This window comes from Ranitomeya variabilis, chromosome 7 (genome assembly GCF_051348905.1).
Source record: "Ranitomeya variabilis isolate aRanVar5 chromosome 7, aRanVar5.hap1, whole genome shotgun sequence".
Lineage (NCBI taxonomy): Eukaryota > Metazoa > Chordata > Amphibia > Anura > Dendrobatidae > Ranitomeya > Ranitomeya variabilis.
In genome coordinates this window covers 191,255,826-191,277,433 of record NC_135238.1, presented here as the reverse complement: position 1 = coordinate 191,277,433, position 21,608 = coordinate 191,255,826, and the positions used below count along the sequence as shown (strand labels likewise).

The following is a 21,608-nucleotide window of genomic DNA, read 5'->3' as shown; positions in this document are numbered from 1 at the left end:
AACATCCAGCAATCTGGCCAGCTTCAGAGCATGCTCCTTGCCTGTGAAACCGTACACCTGAGAACAGGGTAGATTTTTAATAAGAGGTAAGTTGTAAAGTTGCTTGTTTTTCCAAGCACTTTGCAATTTTTCTCCATTTAATAAGATGTGATAACATCTTTCCCTCTCCTTTCCCATAGATCTCATAGTCATGGAGTGATATGCGCTATATATAATGCAGCATTTTGTAGCAAAGACATACAGTGGGGAAAATAAGTATTTGATACTCTGACGATTTTGCAAGTTTTCCCACCTACAAAGAATGGAGAGGTCTGTAATTTTTATCATAGATACACATCAACTGGGAGAGACAGAATCTAAAATCACATTGTATGATTTTTAAATAATTAAATTGCATTTTATTGCATGAAATAAGAATTTGGTCAACTACCAACCAGCAAGAATTCTGGCTCTCACAGGTCTGTTAGTTTTTCCTTAAGAAGTCTCCTACTCTGCACTCATTACCGGTACTAATTTCACCTGTTTGAACTCTAAGCCTGTAAAAAAAAAAAGACACCTGTCCACACAATCAATCACACTCCAACCTCTCCACCATAGCCAAGACCAAAGAGCTGTCTAAGGATGCCGGGGACAAAATTGTAGCCCTGCACAAGGCTGGGATAGGCAACAGGACAACAGGCAAGCAGCTTGGTGAGAAATCAACTGCTGGAACAATTATTAGAAAATTGAAGAAACACAAGATGACAGTCAATCTTCCTTAGTTAGGGGCTCCATGCAAGACCATGCCTCGTGAGGTAAAGCTGATTCTGAGAAAGGTCAGGAATCAGCCCAGAACTACATGGGAGGACCTGGTCAATGACATGAAGAGAGCTGGGACCACACTGTCAAACATTATCATTAGTAAAACACTAAGACGTCTTGGATTAACATTGTGCAGGGCACGTAAGGTCCCTCTCCTCACACCCGCACATGCCGAGTCCTGTTTGAGGTTCGCCAATGACCATCGGGATGATCCAGAGGAGGCATGGGAGAAGGTCATCTGGTCAGATGAGACCAAAATAGAACTTATGATACAAATTACAGACCTCTCCATTCTTTATAGGTGGGAAATCTGCAGTGTATCAAATATTTATTTTCCCCACTGTATATCACTTCTGAGCTCTAAATTGCCATTGTTGTTTACTCCTATAACCCAGCTCGGGAGCTGCAATTATTGGAATTCTTACCTTAACTTTTTTTGCAAGACGATCCCTCCACTTTTCAGCAAGGGAACCTTCCACTAACAGAAGTCTGTGTTTAAAAAAAATAAAAATATCTATATATTTATATTTATCTCCTGTGTGGTAATATTTTGCATTTAAATTACGTCTCCCTTTTTAGCACCATGTGAGCCTGTTAGTGCACGTTTTAAAACGAATACTCGGCTTGATGGTTCCTGCAGGTGCGGCACTGGTCTCTGCACACCAGGTGTTCTTACAACGCGCACTGACAGTGCGCTCTCTTGCCGGCTCGTTACATCTGATCAGTGCCAACAAGCGAACGCACTGTCACTCTACATGCTGCACAGTGGCAAGAATCTAGTGAGTATCCATCAGAATTGACAACTGACACATACTCAGTAGAGTGGGGAGTAGCCCAGTCCCTGACAAAGGATTACAATTGTCCAAAAATACATGCTAATCTATGGGCTGGGCTCTGAGCAGAATCAGTCTCCTTCCCCCTCTGGCAACTGACAATATATACTCCCTTCTTACTTCCTTTGTAACAGTTTGGATATTGTTATGAATTTGCATCAGATTCTCTGGGAATGAATGATGTCTGAGCATAAACGTACACATAGAGTAAAGATTGTAAATGTTCTTACCTGGTGCGCTCCTTATCTTCATATCCCATTATTATGTACTCCTCATTGACCACCAGCTGAGGGCACAGGCAGCCGGAGTTCGTGTACAGAGTGACTGTATCTTTGGGAATGTTCACCAAGGAAGACTTTAGAATCTCCTTGACTTCTACGACTGCGGTGGCATCATGGCATTTTACCTTTACTTCTTTCACTTTTGCGCGAATTACTGGAAGAGGCAAATAATAAATTCTGAGCCTAAATACATTTTTAGAAAAACTTTTTAAATGATAAAGATTAACAGATGACTCATTAGACAGATGCTAATTATGGGAAGCAAAAATCGCTTTTTTTTACCTAAATGATGCAATTTTTCCACAATTGTAATATTATTATTATTATTCATTTTTATAGTGCCATTTATTCCATGGCACTTTACACATAGAAGGGGTAATTATAGACAAGTACAATAAACATGAGCAAAACAAGGCACACACAAGTACAGAGAAAGAGGACCTTGCCCACGAGGGCTCACAGTCTGCAGGGGATGGGTGAGGAGACACTAGGAGAGGGTAGAGCTGGTTGTGCGGCAGTTCAGCAGACTAAGGATCACTGCAGGTTGTAGGCTTGTCAGAAGAGGTGGGTCTTCAGGTTCCTTTTGAAAGTTTCCGTGGTAGGCGAGAGTCTGGTATGTTGTGGTAGAGAGTTCCAGAGTATGGGGGAAGCACAGGAGAAGTCTTGTATGCGGTTGTGGGAAGAAAAGATAAGAGGGGAGTAGAGAAGGAGAATTTGAGAGGATCGAAGGTTGCGTGTAGGTAAGTACCGGGTGACCATGTCACAGATGTATGGAGAAGATAGGTTGTGGATGGCTTTGTATGTCATAGTTAGGGTTTTGAACTGGAGTCTCTGGATGATAGGAAGCCAGTGAAGGGCCTGGCATAGGGGAGAGGCTGGGGAATAACAGGGAGACAGGTGGATTAGTTGGGCAGCAGATTGTAGGATGGATTGGAGAGGTGCCAGAGTGCTAGAGGGGAGTCCAGAGAGTAGGAGGTTGAAGTAGTTGAGGCGGGAGATGATGAGGGCTTGCACTAGCGTTTTTGTGGTTCGATGGTCAAGGAATGCACGAATCCCGGAAATATTTTTGAATTTGAGTCGGCAGGAGGAGGCAAGGGCATGGATATGTGGCTTGAAAGAGAGGGCAGAGTCGAGGATCAACCCCGAGCGTGTGGGACTGGGGAAAGTGAGCAGCCATTGACATTGATGGATAGGTCTTATGGAGGGGCAGAGTGAGATGGGAGAAAGATGATAAATTTTGTTTGTCCATGTTCAGTTTTAGAAAGCGAGCAGAAAAGAAAGCTGAAATAGCAGGCAGACATTGAGGGATTTTGGTCGGTAAGGAAGTGAGGTTAGGTCCAGATAGGTAGATCTGCGTGTCATCGGCATAGAGATGATACTGTAAACCGTGGGATTCTATGAGCTGTCCCAGGCCAAAGGTGTAGATGGAGAAGAGAAGGGGCCCTAGGACTGTGCCTTGGGGAACACCGACAGACAGGGGGCGAGGTGAGGAGGTGGTGTGGGGGAGGGAGACACTGATTGCTCGGTCTGTTAGATATGAAGAGATCCAGGATAGGGCCAAGTCTGTGATGCCAAGTGATGAGAGGATCTGTAGCAGGAGGTAATGGTCAACAATGTCGAAGGCAGAAGACAGGTGCAGGAGAAGGAGGACAGAGTAGTGTCGCTTGCTCTTGGCGGTTAGTAGGTCATTGGTGACTTTAGGCAGTTTCAGTTGAGTGATGTGGTTGGAAGTCAGATTATAAGCGGTCAAAGAGGGAGCAGGAGGAAAGGTGGGAGGACAGTTCAAGATGGACGTGCTGTTCCAATAGGGCCTTGACTAGTCATCTGCTTAATTCTTTGAGATTCTCCTTTTCACATCTGTCAACAGCACAATCCTAATGATTTTGACTTTTCTATCTTCAATCAATTTTAACTTTTACCATCTTCTTTCTTCAGGTGTACAGCTTCTCTGCCTTCTGGCTTCCTGCCTGCCGGGGGCACTGTGCTCCTGAAGATTATCAGTTCAGACTATCAGCATTGTTTTGCTGCTAATTTTAAAGGGGTGGTCCGAAACACAAAGCAATTTTCATCCTAAAACAAATATCTGTCTTGCAGAGACTAGCGCCACTCCTGCAAGTGACGTCAGTGGTGTGGGCGGGGTTATAAAGAGTTCAGCATTCTGAGCACTGCTAGATCTGCAGCAGAGAAGACAGTGATAGTATCAAAATAACAGCATGCAGACTAGCAAGTGACACATCACCGGAATCAGGGTCTCAGCCCCTGCATAATGCTGCTTTCAGATTACATAGCAAAAACCTGCTGACAAATTCCCTTTAAGAAATGTTGATGATTGAATGTCATTATCTTATAGTCTGAATGGAGGGTGAATGGAGATCAGCTTATGTCAAGGGATCCTACAATCAAATAGAGACTGTTCAAATAAGGGAACACATTTGAAGTGAATATGTCATCAGACGTTGACCTACAGTTTAAATGAGGTTGTTATGCTAAATGTATTTATATACATTTATTACATTATAAATGTAATTATACAGTTACATTATACTGGGACTATTCTAGACTTATATTTCCTGCTCTTTCAGGAAATACACATGTACATGAGCAACAATAGACTGTGTCATTCCTTATCTTTTGTATTATAGCATCTAATGAGCGTGTGCAAAGACCACTGTGCAGTAATGAGGAGCTGTGGCGTCACCTATTGTGTTATCCTGTGTTATCTTCTGTATGTTGAACTATTAGCTGTCATTGTAATCCTGCCTGTTATGATAATGAGACTGAGTAGCAAAAACAGTAAAGGTACCTTCACATTAAGCGACGCTGCAGCGATAGCGACAACGATGCCGATCACTGCAGCGTCGCTGTTGATCGCTGGAGAGCTGTCACACAGACCGCTCTCCAGCGACCAACGATGCCGAGGTCCCCGGGTAACCAGGGTAAACATCGGGTAGCTAAGCGCAGGGCCGCGCTTAGTAACCCGATGTTTACCCTGGTTACCAGTGTAAAATGTAAAAAAAAAAAACAGTACATACTTACATTCGCGTCCCCCGGCGTCCGCTTCCTGCACTGTGTGAGCGCCGGCCCTAACAGCAGAGCGGTGACGTCACCGCTGTGCTGTACTTTCACTTTCACTTTACGGCGCTCAGTCAGTGTGGGAAGTGGACGGCGGGGGATGCGAAGGTGAGTATGTACTGTTTGTTTTTTTTACTTTTACGCTGGTAACCAGGGTAAACATCGGGTTACTAAGCGAGGCCCTGCGCTTAGTAACCCGATATTTACCCTGGTTACCAGCGTAAAACATCGCTGGTATCGTTGCTTTTGGTGTCAAACCTGAAGATAAACGCCGGTCTGACGACCAAATAAAGTTCTGAACTTTATTCAACGACCAACGACATCACAGCAGGATCCTGATTGCTGCTGCGTGTCAAACTAAACGATATCGCTAGCCAGGACGCTGCAACGTCACGGATCGCTAGCGATATCGTTTAGTGTGAAGGTACCTTTATACGAGTATAAATTTTCCGCAGTGGCAAGTTTGAAAATTGCAAGTTTTCAATTTTTCAGATTAAAACCCCCCACAAAAGTCTGATTTTTATCTGATGCATTTCCGTTAAGAGTACAACATGGGATAAGAAATCTGCTTTCTCACTCACCATAGTTGTAGTTATTCTTGAGATAAGTCTTTTGTGAAGCTTTCATTGGCTTACATCTACAATGCTCTGAAAAAAAAAAAAAGAAAATGGCATTAACACTCAAAAGGTAAGCCCACACTGATTATCCTGCCACGAAAAACCCATCATAATTTCAGAGTATAGCAATTATCAATATGTAACCCCTGATCTGTTCTAATCCCATTCATTAAAATCAACAATCGCGATGACAATAGCCGTAGAGAGAACTATGGGACACTCAAAATTGGTTCATTGATGTTGCAGCAAGTAAAGAAACCAAAGTTATCTGGACATCATCAGTTAACATTGATAAATTATGCTGGAATTGGCATTTTCCTGAACAATCACATGATCCAAACCTATGCTAAATCCTATAGATATAAAATAAATATAATAATTAGTGATGAGTGAATGTGATCAGATAAGGTGCCACGTTTTGTAAACCGTGACCAAGTCAATTTTTCCAAATCTGACCAGTGTCAATTTAGGGTATGTTTCCACTGTCAGGATGGCCGGCGGTATCGCCGCAGCGGCGAAGCCGCTCGGCGCTAAACCCCGCCCCCTTTCTGGGACGCGATCATGCCGGATGTGTTAACTCTTCACATCCCGGATGATCGCTCTCTCCCATAGGGCCCTGTGATATGCCTTGCGGGGACGCAAGGTGTACGGACATGCTGCGATCTGAAAAGACGCGCAGCATGTCCGTAGTCGCAGGGCCGCCGCGTGCGGGTTTCCACGCATAGTGGAGACGGGATTTCATAAAATCCCCTCCACTATGCTGGAACATCTGGACGCTGCTTGTTTGACGCTGCAGCTCTGCGCAGCGTCAAACAAGCAGCGTTTCCTGACCGTGGAAACATACCCTTATGTGGCAGTAATTCTGGAACGTTTCAACATATGTTAGTTATTTTGTTTTTTGTGACGCATTGTACTTTTTGTTAATGGTAAATTTAGGTTGGTATTTTTTGCCAGAAATTTGACAAAAAAGTAAAACACATAGCAATATTCAAACTTTGAATAGATTATTCCTTTAATCCAGATAATAATACCGCATACAAGAGTAACTAAATAACATTTCCCTCATGCCTGCTTTACATCAGCACCTTCTGTAAAATGATCTTTTATTTTGTTAGGATGTTAGAAGGTTTAAAATTGTATCATCAATTTTCATTGTTAGAAGGAAATTTAAAAAACTTATTTTTTAGGGACCTATTTAGTTTTGAAGTGACTTTGGGGGTCCTATATATCAGAAACTCCCAAAAGTGAGACCATTTTAAAAACTGCGCCCCCAGCATATTCAAAACTGCTGTCCGGTAGTTTATTAACCCTTATTAATTTCTAGAGTATGAACATGCTGTACATTGAGTGAGCTTCTTTCCCGTGCAGAAGGGAAATTACCACGTTATTTACAGTACTATATGAAGTTTGTGATTTAGTCATTTTCTCTGCACTTTCACTGACCTCTTATCCCTATAGAAAAAGCAGCTCATTGAAATTCACTCAATGGTTACTGTGTCTATAGCACTGTATCTGCCAGACATTCTGCCAACATTTGTGCTTGCTTTCAAGAGCATGAATTGTGGTGCTTTTGCTCTATCAAACATTCCAGGGCAGCAACAGAGTTATCTGTTAATCCCTGTCTAATGCCAGAACTGACAAAAAAAAAAAGAAAACTTTATAGTCACATAAGGAAATTTGGGATTTCTAACCAATAGTCTTATTTTCAGGCTTTGAAGTGAAAAAGGAAAAATACTAAGCTAAACAAACTGTCCAATAATAATCATTTTACTGATCTTTATTTTTATGCCATTGACACATTCTACAGCTCTTTACATTGGGAAAATTGCACACAGGTAAAATGTTACATGTTCAAAATTTGGGTTTTTAGGACATTTTCGTAAGATTACGGAATAATATAAAATAAAGAAAGAACCAATATTTAACTAGTAAAAGGTACCTGACAGCTGACACAGACAGTGGCTGCATCAGAGGCATTTGTCCCGGGTACAGCCGGCAGGGGGACGCCATCAGTCAGTCTGATGTGGCAGTCAGAGATGTCTCACCAATGACTTCATTTTGCCACCTCCTGTAGTGGGAGTCTGCAGTTCTCTGAGATGGCTGTCAAGCTGACAGCTGGCTCACAGAAGGTGCCGCCTCCCGCAGTCAATTGTACTCCTGTCTTTCAGATGCCGGCACTTCCAGGTGAGGGCGAAGTCAGCAGCGTGATCTGATCACGTTGCTGATGTCACTGGCCAGCGCCTACAATGTTTGTGGTAAGTGTTCCAGTGGAGATGAAGACACCGAAGATTTATTGAAATTGAGAGGGAAGGGATTTGAGGATAAAGTATGGGGAGCAAGCAAAGGGATGGGTGCAGACACAGTTTAGGAAGTGAGGGAGGATAGGTGCAGACACAGTATGAGGAGCAAGGAGAGAATGGTTGCAGACACCGTATTGGGAGAAAGGGAGGGGTAATGGATGCAGACACAGTTTTGGCACCAAGAAGGGGTGGCTGCAGACACAGTATGGTGAGTGAGGAGGGATAGGTGCAGACACAGCATACAGAGCAAGGCAAGGATGGTTGTGGACACCTTATTGGGTGCAAGAGAGGGGGGAATGGGTGCAGGCACAGTATGGGGAACAAATGAGGGGGATGGGTCCTGACACAGTATGGGAAGCAGGGGAGGATAGAATAAACATCAAGGGGTAAATATGTGAGGAGACAGTATGGATAGCAGGGGATGGATGTTTGAGGAAACCAAATGAGGAGGAGGAAATGTGTGAGGAGACTATTGAGGGGAATAGTGCAAGTAGACAGTATGGAGGAGAAAAAAGTGTGAGGGGACTCAGAATAGAGACTGGGTAGTGTGGGGGGCAGTATAGAGAGATGGCATCATTGGGGGACAGTATGCTGAGGAAGGGAAATGTGATGAGGTTGCAAAGTATACAGTCTGGGTACTCTAGGGGGAATATAGTGTGAGAGAGGACAGTGTGAAGAAAGGGCCCAGTATGGAAAGGAGGGGGCAGTGATTAAAGCATTTACTATAAGAAGGACAGTGTGTGGAAGTCATATTTTGTGCAGCATGGTGAGGGGCAATTAATTATTCAGGGGCTCAGAGTATGGCAGATATTTTTTTCAGGAGCATTATAGTCACAGTGCTATGTAGGGCTGTGCTGTAGAAGACAAGAGAAAATGGAAGTATGCTGGGATTAGTTGTAGATTGAATCGTCATTATGGTGTCTGGACAAGATGAAGAAAAGAAAAAGAATGATTCCAATAAGAGACTATGTAATTTAGAAGATATCTAGATGTAAATGTTTATTTGTGGTACTGAATAATTCTCATCAGTACTGTGGTACCTGTATGGTCTGCAGTATGATGATGACTATAACAACAACTCCCAGCATCTCCTTATCATTGTTAAGTACATACTAGGAGCTGTAGGTTCATGTCATACAAATGTATATGGGTCTGGGTATGTATTCATGTACTGATCATGGTTCAGGTGATTTATTCATTTAATCATGGTGGTTATGGCAATGTATTCATGTACTGATGGGTTTTTTTGTGATCAATTTCTGTACTGCTAGTGATTCTTCTGATTATGTATTTCTGTACTGATGGTGATTCTAATTGTGCTTCTGAGCTGCTGGTGGTTCTGGTAATGTATTTCTATACTGATGACTGAGGGTTGTGATGCTGTATTTCTGTACGGATAGGGGTTCTACTGATATTATTCTGTACTGATAGTGGTTCTGGTGATGTATTCTTAAGCTGTTATTGGTTCTGATCCTCTTCACTTGTAACAATCCATAACTTGCAAGACTACGTGAGACATGTCTATGTTAATAAAGTGTTGTGTCGTCTGACAAGTTAAGTGTTACTATGTTTTTATTTGTTAGGAGCATTTAAGGGGTTGTCCAAGTTTCTGATGAAAGTCTGCAGTTACTGTATGTGACTGCAGACTTGTGAATTCTCATAGCGCGCCCTGCACGCTGTCAGGATTCTCTGGTGCCGGTGGTGAGGGCTGGAGGTCATGAAACCGCAAGTATGCAATTTACATACATGTGGTCACATGCCAACTAGACATGCGTGGCCTTGCTCAATGAATATGAATAGAGCGAGACAGGACTCTAGTCGGAATGTGGCTGGAAGTTTGCAAATCACATACTTGTGCTCACATGATCGTCTACTCTTGCCGCCGTTATGGGAGAATTCAAAAAGTGTGCAGTGCACATGATGTGACAACTCAGAAGAAGCCTGCAGTCTCTTAGAGTGACTGCAGACTTTCATCACACGCCTGAACAAGCCATTTAATTATAAAATTAAGTCCTGTAGCATGTCAGTCCTAATAGCATGTCAGGATTCAGCTCTGATTGCTAGTTCCAGCAGTCATCACATGGCAACTTCACTCATATGCGATGTTCATACTTACAGTCACCTGAGACCTAGTTTTTCTTCTTCTCTCAGTTTTTCACTGAACATTGAGAGAAATATGAAGAGCAGCTTGTCGGCACATGACCGTAAGTGTGCAAATCGAATATGGATGAGTGGTCACATGACAACTACTCAAACCGCTTGAGGGAGGGGGGAGACCCAAAACTGAATTCTTGTAACAGGTGAAACTAAGATAAACCTCTGGGATGTACAATTCCAACCATATATGTTTCACTCTGAAATGCTCTTGCATTTCAGAAAAAACATAGTTTAATATCTGCTGAGGGCCAAGCCATACTTTAGATTAGCAGCCCTGAAGTGGCAGGTCTCTCACTATAGACACACGCAGGGAGAAACCTGTCACTCTCAGGCAGCGGGAGCGGAGGAGCTGCCAAGGAATCACCTGTCTAACTGGTCTACAACATAGCTTGCTCCTTAGTAGCTATTAAAGGGAACCTATCACTAGTTTTGTTCTGTGTCAACTAAAACTAAGACCTTAATCAGCACCTGTCCTGCAGTTCATCAATGGTTATATAACCCCCTGAATCCCCCTGTATACTCCCCCACAGGTTTGAAGTTCTCCCGCGCTGTAGGTTAATCTTTGTCGGTTCATCTGTGATGATGTAACGTGGCGCGGGAGGTTGGTAGCCGTGGGTGAGTTACTCATTCCTTACACCTTTACACCCTGGTACGTTACATGAAAATGGGGGTCCTGGCTGGGTGTGTGCACTTGTGTTTTGGGGGCACTACACCCGTGCAGGCTGCATGTAACCGCTAATATTTGACAGTTCAATGAGGGAGACCACCAGTTCAAAATAAACCTTCTACTGAACATTAACTTGAGGAGGGTTATATACGTTAGATAGCGAGTACACATCTTCTCAAACGTTTCCTTGATCATGAGTAACATTTTCCATACACAGATTCAATCCCTTTCTCTTTATTTGTTCTCTGTCTTCACTATGCCTCACTATTTCACCACAACCTAGCTCAACACTAGAGTTCAGCTAGCAAGAGTTCTCTACTTAACCCATGACTCTGCATCTTCTCTCACCTCCAGGTAACTACGGTATATTGCCAGTATGGCCGGTACTTATACTCTCTGAGGCTGATGCTCTGGAACTCCCACCCGGGGCACTCTCTTCATCATGCATACTCCATCCTGTTTAACCTTTAGGAGCTATAAACTCTGGGCCATACAGCTAGGCGCCCTCTCCCAGGACCCATCTGCATAATAATTAGACCCCAAAGATTGTCTTTAATTAATCTTTTTGGGCTTTGGCAGGGCATAGTGCTGGACAAATGAAACAAAACTAGCAATTTGCAGTAATACAGTATATAACCATATAAATAAATTGCAAACAAAATAAAAGCAGCACAGACTTCAGTTAGTGATGCAATGTCTCCTAAGCCTGTAGCCAAAAACATCCTCTGGGTATACAATATAAGCAAACATGGAGGCAGCAATCAAAGGGTCCAAGTGAAAAAACAATAGTTTTATTCATCCTTCTAGGGTAGATTGGGAAAAACTGTGTCGCTTGAGCCACATCTGGTCCTCTGGCTGTTCCAGTCTGGACCTCAGACCGAGACAGCCAAAGGGCTGAAACAGTGGCCCACGGGCCATACCATGACCTCCCCCACTCACCGTCCATCTGTCGCCACCGTCACGCGTTGTCACCGCTATCGGCATCCTCAGGATGCAGACCGAGGTGAATACATTAGTGTATTATGGGTCCACAGACCTCCACAGACTCCATCTTCCACCAATCAGCATGTGAGACAGCTGATGCGCTTACGTCATTTCATTGTGCTGCTACTGAGACTCAGTGCACAGGAGACAGAAGCAGAGCATCAGGGGAACAAGAGCAAGGTGAGTATGTGGGGTTGTTTTTTTCATGGTATGGGATATTTGTATGTATACAGTGTGTGGAGATCACACTGTATATAGGAGGCTATGTGAGGGCTCACACTGTATAGGAGGCTATGTGGGATGCTCATGCTGTATATAGGACATTATGTGGGGCTCATACTGTATATAGGAAGCTATGTGGGGGTGCATACTGTGCATAAGGGGCTATGTGGGGCACATGCTGTATATAAGAGGCTATAATGTTGCACATGCTATATATTAGAGGCTTTGTAGGGCACATGCTTTATATAAAAGCTCACACTGTATATAGTGAGGCTGTATACAGTGAGGCTATGTGAGGGTTCACGCTGTATGTAGGGAAGCTGTGGGGACACACGCTATATGTAAGGAGGAAATGTGGGGCTCACACTTTATATAGGAGCTATATGAGGTTCATACTGTATATAGGATTTTAAGTGGGGATCATATTGTATATACAGAGGCTTTGTGAGGGCTCATACTGTATATAGGACGCTATGTGGGGTTCACACTGTATATAGGAGGCTATGTGTACTAACTAATGCTCTTCTATTGGCAAGGCAATAAATGGTCACTTCCAAATAGTAAACAACCTAATAATATCATCTAACCCAGACACACGCTGTAGTATGAATTTCAGACAAATGATCTCTAAATAGAAAAAGCATAAAACCAGTGTTTTATAAGACTGGATTATTTTACCAGAATCCTGCTGACACACGCTGCGTTCCACTGGCAGAGTTAGACATTTTTCACACTAGACTAGACAGTGTTAGACAGATACTATTTGGTCAGAACATATCTGGGCACCGAGCAGTGCACCGTCCATGCCAAATGCCCAAAAATGGTTACATGTTTAAAGTACAAGTGTGAAGAAATGAATGAACAAAGATGGCATTATAAAGGCAAAAATAAAGCTTACCGTACTTTGAATGAAAAATATAACTTTGGTTCTCAGCTGGTCTGTATTTCAGACCACGTCCTCACCTCATCAGAGAATTGTAGGTCTCAGGTCTGGGAAAAGCCATCTGTATAATATGAAAGTGCGCTTCTGTTGTGTCCTACAGGAATTCAGTGATATTGGCTATGTCACATTTTTACTTAAAAAATGGAATCTACCATCAAATTTGATTTGCCTGATGTAAGGGCAGCACACAGTAGTGATGACACCATGATTCTAATGCCGGGTCACATACTGGGCTTCTTGCTGTAGTTTTGATACTATAACTGTTTTGACTACTGAAAACATGCAGAAACATGCGTCTTGTCCGCCCATACCCACCTAATATGTTTATAAATGTATTGGATATGTGTAGATGTGGTACCAATGGGACCCGATCTAACTTAAGAATGGGTTCCTGATGTGTGCCACTGTAGTGGAGAAGTGGACAGATTTGCCATTCATTTTTATGGAAATTCCAACCATCTCTCCATTGACGGCTGCTTGTGACAGACCTCCAATCTCAAGATAGATGCAGGTACCATTAGTGGGATCTGCATCTTCTAAACATTTATGGCGCCTAAAAATGGCATAAATGTAAGAGATTGCTTCAAGTATCTTCTTGCCTAGATGCATATCTTAGAGGGGTTGTCCACTACTGGAAAACCATTTATCAATGGACCCAGGGAACTAAAAATAAATAATAAATGATACTCCCCTCCTGGACCGGTGCCTCACCTCCATAGTCAGTGATTCGTATCTGCTGGTCTGCTGCTATCAACATCTGGTGGGGACATGCGGGCGCTTCAGCTGGCTAGTATGGAGGAATAGTGCTGGTCTAACAGCATGAGTATACAGTTACGGTAATTTTATTTTTTTTCACCTCTCCGGGCCAATTTGGTTGTCTGGTAGTGGACAACCCCTAAAAGCACCATAAGGATATACCAGCAAGCAGAAAATCTGTAGCTGAAATATCTGAAATATCTTTAACTGTAACATACACTGTACATTGTCTGAATGCGGGATTCAGAAATCCATGCACATGCTACAGAAACAGCTCCATTCAGAAATACCGATGCAAATCCTCATACATGTAAATCTATGCTGCGGTTGACAGGTGGTTTTTTTGCAACGGCTGGAATTAGAGATAACTCTGATGGCAATTTAACCCAGATCACTATAAAATTAATATCAACAGGAGCTCCCTCTGTTACCAATACCCCCGGGATAGCAGCTATGGCACCTGGGGACCCAACAATAGCCCCTAGGTCCACCATAATAGCACACCAGTTGGTCCTAATTAGTGATGAGCAAACGTGCTGGGATAAGGTGTTATCCACCCATGCTCACGTGTTATCCTAGTGTCTTGGGCATGCTCGAATAATATGTTCAATTCCCTGCGGCAGCATGACTCGGGGCTCCTAGACAGCTGCAAAACAGAGGCTCAAACATATTATTCGGGCACGGCCAAGATACTCGGATAACACCGGAGCATGGGCGGATAACACATTATTCCAGCACATTCGCTCCTCACTAATCCTAATAAGATCTCTGTCAGCATAAAGCATATTGCAGTATACATCAGTGATCAGGTCAATGGTCAAGTTTGTAGGTGAGAATGAAAAAAAGTGGATAAAAGTTTAAAGTCAAGTATAAAAATATTACGAATAGAAGCAAAATGAAGTAACACGAAAAAATGTCTTTCACTCGGTATTAGAGTATCTGTAACAATCTGAAGTGTAACATTCTGCTTTAATCTGCCCAGTGAACATTGTAAAGTTAATAAATAAATTAAAATAAAACATAATGCTAGATGAGCGCATCATGCTGCTTCCGTAAGATCATTTTATGCCCCGATGATATACCGGAGGAGCAGGTGGAAATTACTGTATTTAAAACTTTTTCAGAAGTCAAACTTGAGTTTGGGACTTAGAAAGAGCCCAAGGCTCATGTGTCACCACACTCATTATCTGAGCACAAGAGGTCCCTACAAAACTTCTGGCTAATTAGAGACTAGCTCAGTTCACAAGAAATGTGAGCTCAGTCATAAATCCAATTATGGTAACCAAACACAATGAGATCAGTAGAGCAAGATTACATGGCGGGGATTGTATGGAATAGGTTTAGGGATGTGAACTGAATGAAGACGCTGATCATGTAGATCATGTGTAATTATCGGCTTACAAATCAATGATGTCTTTCCATAATTGATGTTTGCATAATTGGGATATTACAATTTTGGAGTGTACATGTTATAGTGCTTCGCTCTAGAAATTGACCATACGGAGGTTTTTATAGATCTATAATATAATATTAGGAGACTTATCAGAGATCTAAAGGCAGATCGTGCAAATGTAGAAATTGGGGATAGTGCTATGTAAAGTAATCTGTGAGAGCTGCAATTTAAGTATCAATCAAAAGTAAGTACAGATGGAATATGTATTATGATATTTGGCAGGCACTTTCATTGCTTGCAGATTGGTGGGGGTCCGGGTCCTGACACCCCCACTGATTGTCAGTAGACCTATGAACAGTACACAATGTGTCTAAGCATGCACAAAGAGCAGGGGTCCAGATTCAATAGAAAGCATAAGGGAGGCATATTTAGCGTTTTTTCGCGTTTTTATCACGTTTTTATAGCAAAAAAACGCGAAAAATACTGAACGTGTGCACATGGCCTTAGGCCTCTTTCACACTTCCGTCGGTACGGGTCCGTCGCAATGCGTCGGGCCGACATACCGACCAACGTTGTGAAAGTTTTGCACGACGTGGGCAGCGGATGCAGTTTTTCGACGCATCCGCTGCCCATTCTGCAGTCCGGGGAGGAGGGGGCGGAGTTTCGGCTGCGCATGCGAGGTCGAAAATGGCGGACACGACGGACAAAAAAACGCTCACTTGAACTTTTTTTGTGACGACGGTCCACCAAAACACGACGGATCCGTCGCACGACGGACGCGACATGTGGCCATCCGTCGCGATCCGTCGCTAATACAAGTCTATGGGCAAAAAATGCATCCTGCGGGCACATTAGCAGGATCCGTTTTTTTGCCCAAAACGATGGATTGTGACGGATGCCAAACGACGGAAGTGTGAAAGAGGCCTAAGCTCTGTGTATTGACAGATCAGGGGGAGTCTCAGGATCTGCAGGCATTTAAAGTACTCGACTAATATGGAAAAACATTCAAAGATTAGTTACTCTTTAATCCATTCAGGTCTTTTGACTTTACAATGACTTATTAAAGTAAACTTTACAGAGTAGTAGCTTTTATTGAACAAGAGAAGAGATTGAGTTGATTACTGTAGTCTATAGCCTGGTCAATGCAGAGTGGTCAGAAACCGGTGGGTGTCCTACACACAGCACCTTCCAACGATCAACTCTGGTGGTGCACGGATGTAAAAACATTGAATGCAGTAGCAATGTAGCCGACACCGCCGGATACTGCAGAACAGCTACAATTCTCTTGAATATGAGCAACTGGTAGGTCCTTATAGGATTTAAAACACAACAAGGGCCAATACATCTGACCAACATGCTGGGTCGGATGGGATGGGGGGGGGAGTGTGGGGAAAATCTTGGCCCATTTGGACTCTAGTTACGCCACTGAGTGCGCCTATATCTTTAAGAAGAAAACGAATATGGCTGAATCGGTAAGCAGTTGCTGAAGGGCACAGAAGGCCATCGCAATGAGGAGATGTAAGCCAGATGGTGGTGATGTCTGCGGTTCTCTGTGTGTCAGAATCCAGTATAATTAATAAGAGCAATGATTATCTAAAATAAATCATGAAAACTCACCGCTCACAGCTCCTCCGCATTTTCCATTGTTTGAGTCAATTGGAAAGTCCGGCATGGATTCTTAAAATGCAAAAAAAAGCAATAGTCAATAAAATGATGGTCAATATTCAAAGAGTTCTTAACATTTCATGTGTTTTGAGAATGTTACTTTATTACTGGTCAGTATCAGAGTTGTGTGCACTTGCACTTCATTGCACGTATGAAATGGTTTTCCTTCATCGAGGTTTTTGGTAAAAGCCACATAACTACAGAGGAATCAAAATCAGTGTCATCACCAGATATAGGTGGCAAGGTGCGCCGAGATATCAGTGACACAAAACTGTCTGAAACAGAAGGAAAAACTACAGGTTTTATTTCCACAGGACCATAGGAATTAATATAAGATGCAGTAAATTACATTGCCATCATTTGCTTCTCCATGACTATCAAGGGGATACTACTACTACAATGCTATGGTTAGTATATGAAGATATGACATTTATTTACTTTACTTGCTTATAGAACACCATTAAATTTACAACACTTTACTCTTCTACATAAGGTGAGGAGGAGAGGAAGGTTGTATTAAAGAGTAGCGGTCACTTGTCAGAGATACATATTTGTTCTACTTGGTGTAAATGAATCTGTTCTCTCCACGCAGTAAAACGAGCGCCTCCTGCGAGGAATAAAGTCCATTCTCCCCCCCCCCCCCGCGATCCGCACTATTTTGTACTGTGACCAGGCACCTTCATAACGTTATTAACCCTATATCTGCAGGATAGGAGCGTTATCGGATCTGACAGGTTCCCTTTAGGCACGAACAGCACATGGACTGTACACTGATGGCATCGGGTGCTGTCCGTGATTTTCACAGACTCAGATTTGTGTGGGTCACTTTGATCAAAGACTCTGATCAAAAACTGACATGTCTACGTGATTTTTTTTGTGAACACAAAAAGCCCCACAGACATGTGAATTGCATACATTACAACGGGTACAAGTTTCATGTTGGAAACCATGGATGAAACACGTACGTGAAAAACGGACGTCTGGATGAGACCTTACACTTTTACTAACCAGATCTATTTGTCAATTTCTCAAAAATCATTGACGATTATTTAATCCTGTTAGGCTACTTTCACACTTGCGTCGGTACGGGTCCGTTGCTAAGCGTCGGCGTGACGTACCGACGGACGTTGTGAAAATTTGGCACAATGTGGGCAGTTTTTCAACACATCCGCTGCCCATTGTAAAGTCCCGGGGAGGAGGGGGCAGAGTTCCGGCCGCGCATGCGCGGTAGGAAATGGCGGACCCGACGTACGAAAAAACGTTCCCTTGAACGTTTTTTCGTGCCGACGGTCTGCCAAAACACGACGCATCCAGTGCACGACGGACGCGAAGGATGGCCATCCATCACAATCCGTCGCTAGTTCAAGTCTATGGGAAAATGCAGGATCCTGCATTCTCAAAAAACGACGGATTGAGACGGAAGCTGAAAAACGCAAGTGTGAAAGTAGCCTAACTGGATTTTATAAAGCAATATATATTCGCCACATTTACCATTTTTTCAGTTAGGTTTTGAGATGAGGGGTGTGAGTAACATTACCGTTTACAAACATCCACATACACTTGGCTTTTATAGATCGCTCAGTCAGATGTTCCTGTTTCAGCAATACCAGAAATATACCCCTTGTGTCACCTGAATAAAAGACTTGTTATTGGAAGACTCGGCCATCTGGGCACTGTTTATTTTATGTCATGTAATAGGATAATTACTGTATAAATGTATAAGATGCAGGAAGCAGATCTCAAGTGTTGAAATGTCCAAGTTTTGCAAAAATGACTCACTGTGATTGACAGCACGGTCAACGCAAACATAAATACTCCTATTCACTGAAAGTCCTATGTGCAAACTGGATGTAAGTGGCGGCATTGTTAACTGAACTTCTGCAGCTCTGCAAAGGGAATCTATCAGCAAGTTTTTGCTATGGAATCTGAGAGCAGCATGATGTAGGAGCTGAGAGTCTGATTCCAGCGATCTGTCACTTACTGGGCTGCTTGGTGCAGTTTTGATAGAATCCCTGTTTTCTCTGCTGTAGATTTAGCAGTTCTCTGAATGCTGAGCTGTGTATAACCCCACCCACACCCCAGATTGGCCTGTGTACACTGTACATTGTAAGCAAGCTGCCAATCAGTGATGTGGGCGGGGTTATACAGATTAGCTGCACTGCCTATCTCATGACACCTAGTCCTGCAGTGATAATCTCCTGCTGATAAAACACTACAGAAAGCTGCCGAGCAAGTGATACATCACAGTGATACATTATTCTGCTCTCAGGGACTAGAGTGAGATTTCTAGAGTAGGGAGCACCACAGCTCATCATGAATTAGAAGAGCCGTGGCGTCCCACCCCGGCTCTGCCCATTTTGTGGGAGATGGGAGTCACAAAATGTTGGTGCAACTCTGAGTTTTCCCTAAATTTTGCAACTCCTCAAAGCTTTTACGACAGAATTCTGGCATGAAAGCTTTGATGAATTGGGGCCTAAGAGTTCCCTTTACTTTTCATTAAAGTGGCTGATCCACCATTTTCCCTCTATTTCTATTGGGCAGCATGGATAGTCTAGAGGTCCTTCACGAGCATGACTACACCATGATTGTGCTGGTAACTATGAGATTATTTGTAATGGCTGTCCTATTGAACAATCAGTTTAAATTGTTTGCCATACTAAAGCCCCGATTCATCATTTGCTGGAAAGGAATTAAGTCACTTTCCTTTTTTGTCTTGTTGTATTAGTTGCCATTTCATTAAAACTGCGCACGAGATTCATGAATTTGGCTCAAGGTAAAAAATGGGCTTCTTCCTGTGTTGTACTGCTTTTGTGACTTTTGATATCAAAAGGCGCAATAGGCGCCAAAAGTCACAAAAATGCTGCAACGCTAAAAAGTACACAACGATGGGACTAGAGTGAAATTGCTCCAAATTTTGCAGCATTTTGAAAAATGATGAATCATATTGAAACACCTGGAATCGCTAAACTCTGTGTGAGGATCCATGAAAGTTTCCTTCAGATTGTTTTCATCTATTCACGACAATGGCATTGAAGGTATTGCCCAGCAGCTGGCATTGCAGGAAATGGGTGAGCGAACCAGAGACCTTAATTGTCACCAACCATTCTGCAGGATTTTTGTGCATAGAGAAAGGGCTGACAGATAACACTCAGGGCTCATTCACATTTCATTTTTTCTTGTACGAATGCTACGTTTTCATGGATAGTACTCGTATCTATGACAATCTTTGGGTGGTTCACTTGTCCAATTTTTTTCCTTGGAACGAGTGGTCTGTAAAAACACACGGAGACTTGAGAAACCGCCATTTTTTTTTCATCTGACTTATACTGACCACGCCCTGATGACGCTCTGATCAAAAATACTGATGAAGCTCAATCAGTTTTTATGAGAAAAATCACTGATGTCTGATTGAGTCCTTAGGGGGAAAATTCATCAAGACTGGTCTTGATTAAAAGTCAGCTGGAATAAAGTGTGTCAAATTCATTAAGAGGTACTGTTTCCTACTAGTACTAGTACTAAATTGGTGCATTTTTCGTTCAACCCATGCACCAGACGGAGTACATCTCAGCTATTATTTGTACCGGCTCCTGGTTTGGCCTGAGAATACTGATGCGAAACATGGAGTAACAGTGTCTATAATAATAATGAAGATGATGATGATTCTGTTGCAAGCATTTCTTCTTAAATATTTGCACACTTACTTTGTGAGTTATATTCCAATTCGTTTTATAATTCCTTAAGTATATGACTGGATAACAGCAAAAAGAACATTAATGTATCATTTGCCAATTTTTTATGCCAAGGTTTTTGATGTATTTGGCAGTTTTAACACAATTGCTGCTTGCCAAGCCATGGTTGGGTCTTTTTCATAAAACATATGTAGATAGATAGATAGATAGATAGATAGATACCAGCTTTGGACATCTAATGTTTGCCCATTCTTCTTTGCATTCACGTACATGAATAAGCTTTGATCTAAACCACCCATTGTAGCTTTAGCAGTATGTTTAGGGTCATTGTACTGCTAGAAGGTGAATCTACAGCCCAATTTCAAGTCTTTTGCAGCCTCTAACAGGTTTTCCTCCAGAATTGCCCGGTATTTAGCTCCATCCATCATCCCATCAACTCTGACAGCTTTCCTGTCCCTGCTGAAGGAAAGCATCCCCACAACAATATGCTGCCACCACCATATTTAACGGTGGGGATAATATTTTCAGGGAGATGTCCAGTCGTAGTTTTCCCCCACACATAGCTTTTTACATTTAGGCCAACGTGTTCTTCATTGGTCGCATCTGACCAGAGCACCTTCTTCCACATGCTAGCTGTGTCCCTTAGATTACTTTTTGCAAACTGCAAACAGGATATCTTATGGTTTGCTTTCAAAAAATGTCTTTCTTCTTTTTGCAGCGCCCCAGAGTCCTGGTCGTTGCAGTACTGTCGCTCCGCCACTAAGAGGAGTGATGGTATGTCTGATGGCACTAAAGGAGTTCATCTGACCAGGTATCACAGTCACACATTACACTTCACACTCCGGCCACCAGGGGGAGCAAAGGGTTCTATGTATTAGGCCACTCCTCACACTCTGGTAAAACTGGGGGTTGGATAGGAAGTTAGGGAGAAGCTGACTGGGTTTTGCCCAGGTAACATCTAGTGAGAGAAGAGCGTTGCTTGGGAAGATCCAGGGGGGTCCCTGTCAGGGGTGGGATCCTGGCAGAGACCTAGCGAAAAGGACAGATCGTTACGGAGCGGCGCCTGCACTTCATTGCGGTGGCATCTTAAGAAAGGACACGAAGCGAAGTATATTGTGGAGAAGTGAGAAACGAGATCACAGCACAAAGGCGATAGAACCAGTAGGAGTCGTGCCCCGAGATCGGCAACATTCTACTGAGGCGCGTAGCCAGAACGCCGAGGAAGTAT

At 42.9% G+C, this 21,608-nt stretch overlaps 1 protein-coding gene across 1 annotated transcript in view; it reads right to left on the bottom strand.

Moving 5' to 3' along the window:
- The window catches only part of FRZB (frizzled related protein), a 44,837-nt gene that overhangs the window by 2,425 nt on the left and 20,804 nt on the right, over window positions 1–21,608 (bottom strand). The window contains exons 2-5 of the mRNA XM_077272579.1: window positions 16,644–16,703; window positions 5,569–5,634; window positions 1,865–2,069; window positions 1,227–1,290 (exon numbers count right to left, since the gene is read on the bottom strand). Of these exons, the coding sequence (XP_077128694.1) occupies window positions 1,227–1,290; window positions 1,865–2,069; window positions 5,569–5,634; window positions 16,644–16,703 (395 nt within the window). The remainder of the gene's footprint in view (window positions 1–1,226; window positions 1,291–1,864; window positions 2,070–5,568; window positions 5,635–16,643; window positions 16,704–21,608) is intronic.